This window comes from Lipotes vexillifer, unplaced genomic scaffold (genome assembly GCF_000442215.2).
Source record: "Lipotes vexillifer unplaced genomic scaffold, Lipotes_vexillifer_v1.1 scaffold1781, whole genome shotgun sequence".
Taxonomy (NCBI): domain Eukaryota; kingdom Metazoa; phylum Chordata; class Mammalia; order Artiodactyla; family Lipotidae; genus Lipotes; species Lipotes vexillifer.
In genome coordinates, this window is record NW_006788426.1 from 299,100 (window position 1) to 305,690 (window position 6,591).

The 6,591-nt window shown below is 35.8% G+C and overlaps 1 protein-coding gene across 1 annotated transcript in view; it reads right to left on the reverse strand.

Moving 5' to 3' along the window:
- Positions 1–6,591, reverse strand: part of TMTC2 (transmembrane O-mannosyltransferase targeting cadherins 2) — a 407,491-nt gene that overhangs the window by 45,224 nt on the left and 355,676 nt on the right. Inside the window, exon 11 of the mRNA XM_007461593.1 lies at positions 4,156–4,219. Coding sequence (XP_007461655.1) covers positions 4,156–4,219 — 64 coding nt within the window. The remainder of the gene's footprint in view (positions 1–4,155; positions 4,220–6,591) is intronic.

Here is a 6,591-nt window from a genome sequence, read left to right on the forward strand (position 1 = left end):
AATATGCAAGCATCTCATGCAGCTTAATATCAAAAAAACAAAGACCCCAATCCAAAAATGGGCAGAAGATCTAAACAGACATTTCTCCAAAGAAGATATACAGATTGGCAACAAACACATGAAAGGATGCTCAACATCACTAATCACCAGAGAAATGTAAATCAAAACTACAATGAGGTATCACCTCACACCAGTCAGAAGTGCCATCATCAAAAAATCTACAAACAATAAATGCTGGAGAGGGTGTGGAGAAAAGGGAACCCTCTTGCACTGTCGGTGGGAGTGTAAATTGATACAGCCACTACGGAGAACAGTATGGAGGTTCCTTGAAAAACTAAAAACAGAACTACCATATGACCCAGCAATCCCACCACTGGTCACATCCTCTGAGAAAACCATAATTCAAAAAGACTTATGTACCACAATGTTCATTGCAGCACTATTTACAATAGCCAGGACATGGAAGCAACCTAGGTTGTCCATCGACAGATGAATGGATAAAGATGTGGCACATATATACAACGGAATATTACTCAGCCATAAAAAGAAATGAAATTGAGTTATCTGTAGTGAGCTGGATGGATCTAGGGTCTGTCATACAGAATGAAGTAAGTCAGAAAGAGAAAAACAAATACCATATGCTAACACATATTTATGGAATCTGAAAAAAAAAAAAGGTTCTGATGAACCTAGGGGTAGGACAGGAATAAAGACGCAGATGTAGAGAATGGACTTGAGGACATGGGGACGGGGAGGGATAAGCTGGGATGAAGTGAGAGATTAGCACTGACATATGTACACTACCAAACGTAAAATAGATAGCTAGTGGGAAGCAGCTACATAGCACAGGGAGATCAGCTCAGTGCTTTGTGACCCCCTAGAGGGGTGGGATAGGGAGGGTGGGAGGGAGATGCAAGAGGGAGGAGATATGGGGATATATGTATGCATATAGCTGATTCACTTTGTTATACAGCAGAAACTAACACACCCTTGTGGAGCAATTATACTCCAATAAAGATGTTAAAAAAATAAATAAAGTTATATGTGCCTGCTAATTTAGATTTCTTTATTTTAGCATTTGGTCACTGGAATTCTTTGAATATGAATAACTCTAAAAGTCAATTAATAATTTTCAAGTAAGTTGTATGGAAAAATAAGACTTTTGTAGAAGAAAAAATATAAAGCAATTCATCATGGGACATACTGAAGAAATGGAATAGGTATTTCACTAAGAGAGGAATTCATCTCACAGATAATCAGCAATCTTCTTAATACAGTAAGTGGGTAGTACACAGGGTTGCAATCAAAAATTTTACTTCACATAGTCATGATCTGACATGAGCACTGCTGAAAAATGCACAGAGGACCCCGACATACAGCTACAGACTGCTGTAGTTGAAACTAAACAACAGAAGAAAATGCTTTACGAAAAAGAAGAATAAGATTAGATTACCATGTAGACAAGAAAAATAGAAAAGATAGTGAAACTACTTAAACAGGGAATAAGAGTTGAGGTCTGTTTACCATGTTCTCATATAAACAGGTAACTGAAATTTATTTATTAAGTACAGAAATAACAAAGAATGTTTTTATGACAAAGGGAATAAACAGCTCTGAGCAAGATAAATGTCAGATGGATGTTTTAATTTAGATCACATGCTAACTGCTAATAATTCATGACATGGGGCTATTGTTTAGATAGGTCTCTTCATTTCAGAATAGAAACCTGTGTTATTGTTAAGGTTTACATTTTATCAGTCTTGTCTTGGTGGCATCTTACTTACCAAATTATGTACAGAAAACCAAACACAATTCATAAAACAGATTAGTGAAAGATCACATCTGTTGATCAACTGTAACATCATTTTCTTATTGTTAAATATAGACTTCATATCTTATCCAAGTCTATAAAATACTTAATTTATTGTTACCAGATAAGAGAAATATCATTTGAATAAACGCATTTTTCCAAAGCAATCTGCGGCATGTTTATGAAGAAACTTTTTGGGGTTTCAGAAAAAGTGGCTTCGAGCTGGAGGTTAAATATTGATTTTATGATTTGGCCAGTCTTTAAAATAAATACTCTTATAAGTCAGGTTTAAATCTTGTGGTGCCTCATTTTCTTTTTCATTTTTGAGGTCAGGTCAGAGAGCCCTTTTCTCCCTAATCCATTACAATATGCTGAAGACGGCCATCTGATCAACCACTTAACAAAAATAAAAGTGACACTCAAGGGACTGCTACTCAATGAACAAAGGTTGAACTTACCATCATTTAGTATATATAGTAAGAGCATTATATCATTCTATTAATCATTCTATTATTGATTCTATCAATCAATTCTATTAATCAAAGAAGGGAAGGAAGGAAAGGAAGGAAAGGAATGGAAAGGAAAGGAAAGGAAAGGAGGAAAAGGAAGGAAGGAAGGAAGGAAGTCAGTCAGTCAGTCAGACAAAAAATCCTGATTTCTGTCTTCAGTGAACTTAAAGTTTAAGGTCTCAAGTCCAACCCTTTTCTTAGAAATGCTACACAAGATGCCCAACTCAGGCATTTACAAATCTGTGCCTCCTGCATACCTCCCCCTGCACTTCCTAATTTCCTTTTCCTGCTCCATTTTTCTCCAAAGCACTTATTGCTGTCAGACATACTATATATTTTATTTATCTGCTTCCTGTTCTGTCTCCTCACCACTAGACTATATGCTCCTAAGGGGCAGAGACTCTTGTCAATTTTGTTCACTGCCGTGTATCCAGTGCCTGGAATAGTGCCTGGCACTTAATAGATGCTCAGTAAATATTTAATGAATAAACGAGAGGACCATTATTATTTTGTTTTTCTAGACCTCTGGCCTGCGTTTTCTAAGATACAACTGCATTTTTTTCATCAAGCTTTCTCTTATACACACAGCAGCCTGGGTTACAATGTGATTCCACTTATTAGCTGTGATACTGTGTGAGTTATTCATTTCTCTGAACTTCAGCAGAATGAGGATCACAGAAGTATCTGTGGGCTGTTGTGAGAAAAAAATGAGAGAATTCACTTGTTTAAACAAGTGTTTAATAAATTTTAGTGCTTATTATTCTTTTTACAACTATTAAATTATTTTCTTCTGTTGCAAACAGCTTACCGATTCTTAAAGTACCTCGTAATTAAAGAAACTGGGACATTTAGATTTAAGGGCTAAGGTTACATGTGGTTGAGTCTCTTGATCAAAAAGCTGCTTCCTGGGTGGGTTGCTTTCAGGAAGCATTAATCCTCCCCTTGTTCCACACTGTATTTCAATTAGTTGATTATGTTCAGTCTTGTCTGCTACATTGTGTGGTCTTTTAGGGTATGAAATCTCTGTATCCTATCACAAAGAAGGTACTCTATAGACCTTTGTCCAATAGATGAGTTACTGTAAAGAAATGGGACTGATTCCATTATTTGTAGTCCCATCACACGTGCACTTTCATTACTGTTTGAAAATTACATTTCTCAATAGACGGCGTAGATCCAGAGAGCAGGGTAGAGGTTTTAGTGTTGTAGAGTGATGCAGAGCAGTGTGGATGAGAATAAAAGCAATGCCCTGGAATTCAATGATGTACTGTGAATATAAAAGTGCTGAGAAGACCGATACAAAACCAGTTCTTATTCTCTTGTAAATGGTTCTCTATTTCAATAGCAACGATCTAATTATGGAAGTGTGACTGCCCAGGGAAAAAGTCTAATAAAAAATACTTGATAAAGTTGAGAAGCACAGCTACTAGAAATGAGTACTGTGGAATAGGGAAGAGGCACACAACTTGAGGTTTGACAACACATAAGAATCAATGAGTTGTTAGGAAGTCCAAAGGTATGTAACACCACAGCAAAAATACTTTCAAAGAACTCATTTTAAAAGTCATCCAAATGCAAAATATCTAATAATGCTAAAACCTGTGTTCAAATGATAAAAATGTATGGTGCTTCACACGCGGTAGTAAATAGCAATTTGTACCTCTGGAAAAAGAAAGAAGCTTGAGACAGGCATATTTTACGGTTGAATCAGCCATTTAACACAAAATAAGAGATCAGAGAGAAAAACACCAGTATCACAAGGCTTCTATGTCTAAAACTCTCACATGCTGTGAGTCCATCCCTTTGAATAATACTTCTCATTAGGAAGGTACTTACATTAGGCCTCAGCTTGGCTGCCAGATCATAATACTTCTCGGCTGCTTCATTGAGGCTAGCCTGCCTGTTAGAGAAAACAAAAACAATAACAAAAACTATATCATTTATTTTAAAATTTCAGATAGGTGAACAGAATCATTATGTAGCAAAATAATATTAACTTTTAAAAAATTACAGTCATGCCAATCAAATAATAAGGTGACTAAGCAGAAGATCAGTAAAAATTGAATGCACACAATGTACTTGTCATGATCTTTAAGGCACTGTAAATAATATCTCAACCTAATCCTACTCAGTAGGCATTATTTTAAATTTACACATTAGGAATTTGAAATGTTATTTTCCTCTTCCAAGCTAATGTAGATAGTATGTCACAGGGTTGGGATTCTCCTGCTTTAGTATGATGTCCTAGAAAAATCTTAACTCTTAAACTGTCAAGATTACTATTTAGTTGCTTTTGTTTTATGAAAATAGTAAACATTTTCAGGTTTTAGAAAAAAAAATCTATCTAGAAAGCTACTTTCTTTACAGTCCAGGCGGGGAACTTTCCATTGTGTGTAGTTTATCTGGAAAAAAAAAAAAAAAGGCCAGCCTCTCCCTCTCTTTGCTCTCGTCACCAGGTTGGGCACATGATGTAGCCTCACCTAATGGGATGTTCTTGCTTAGGACTTTGATTCCTGAGCAAATGACAGAGAGATGAGAGGGTGGCTAGAATTTGCTCACAGTGACAGTGGTGGAGGCAACAGGGCTACATCCCGGTCAGAGTCTTCCTGTAAAGAACTGCTAATGGATGTCCTGCTTCTTTGCAGGAAGAGTCTGGGGCTACTTTATTTCCTGCCAGTTCAAGCTATGTCTTCCAGTCTATAGTGAATTCTATAGTTCCCACAGCCTTCAAATAGCTACAGTCAGTTTTTCTTAATTACTACCAAATACCATGAGTGGCACAGGTGACCTATACAAATAAGATGCAGATTAAACTTTATAGATAAGTTTGTGCACTGTCTATTCTTGTAATTCACAGCAAACTCCTTGGTTCAGCCAATTGGTTAACAGAAGAAATCAAATCTCTTGAGTCCCAAAGAAGCCCAGCCAATTAGCCATCAAAACATTATGCTTTTTGATCATGCCATGCTGCTTTCTGAAAACCTTCCAAGATGGTAGATAATAAAAGCTAGAAGCTCTTGCAGGTTACACTGTAGTCTGGTGACCATATTTGTGTAGAAAAGAAATGCTATAGAAAAAGAACAAATTCAACTTCAGATAACTATAGTGTGAACAACAGTAGTTAAAGCCACGCAGTCCTGCAGTTAAAATGGAGTCTTCTCTTGAAACTGTGATGTGAAGAACCTTTAGAGACAAGACGATTGCAAAGAGGTCAGGAATAAAGAGGAGAAACAAAAATTAACTTTCTCAATTAGAAAACTGCTTCTCTCTTTAAAAGAGAAGGCAAACGAGCCATACCTATAAAATTGAATTTGCACTTTGGTCAAGCCACATAAAAACTATAAAGACATATGGCATGCAACCATATAAACTACAGGAATAAGTGAAGATAACATTTCTCTGGAGAGCAGGACATATTTTTCTAATTTTTAAAGGGAAAATAATTAGAAACACTGTTATTTTTAATGGGGTTATAGAGAAAGTAAAAGTCCTTGACTTAAGACTCTACCGGACTTACGACATGTTACAAAGTGCTGTTGCAATTTATATTCTCATAAATATTGAAGTTCAATTTCAATATGTCAAGAAAAGTACTTCAGTCTGGCATGAAACAGTAAAAATTCTCTCGCTAGGGTATTTAATGAAGGTTCCCTAAACCAAACTATAGAATCACTTTGGTTCAGATTCATTTGGAAATTTGAACCAGAATTCATTAGGTCATGCCCTGGAAAGGTTTTCTCCAGAGGAAAATAAAAGGCATGGAGTAGGAAATTAGAGTAACTTAATTCTACAAAGAAGTAAGTTACTTTGAAGCAAGATCAACCAATAGATGTTTAACATAGAAAGTATGGTGACCATTAATATTCATCTTTATGGACACTCAGATTCAGGAGGTAGATAAGGATCAAAAAAGAAACTCAGGAATTCACTAGGTAAAATGCCTTTAAAATAATAATCAGTGCAATTGAAAAAAGGTTTTTTCCCCCTAAAAAGGTTATTAGTTTTTCAAGCCTTCACTGTCTTCAGTCTTTTTAATTCCCAAAGGAAACACCTACTTAGGAGACTTAGTTTCTTAAGCTAAAAATAGAATTGATGATATTCTAATGAAATAAGAAAATACAAATAGAATTTATTATATTTGTCATATAACTGTGAAAATTAATTTTGACTCTAGGACTTTTCTTCTAATATTAAACGGATTTTACTGACTACTAGGCACTTATGGCAACACATGGAAAACTGTAGGGGAAAGAGGATGTCAGTTCTGACCAC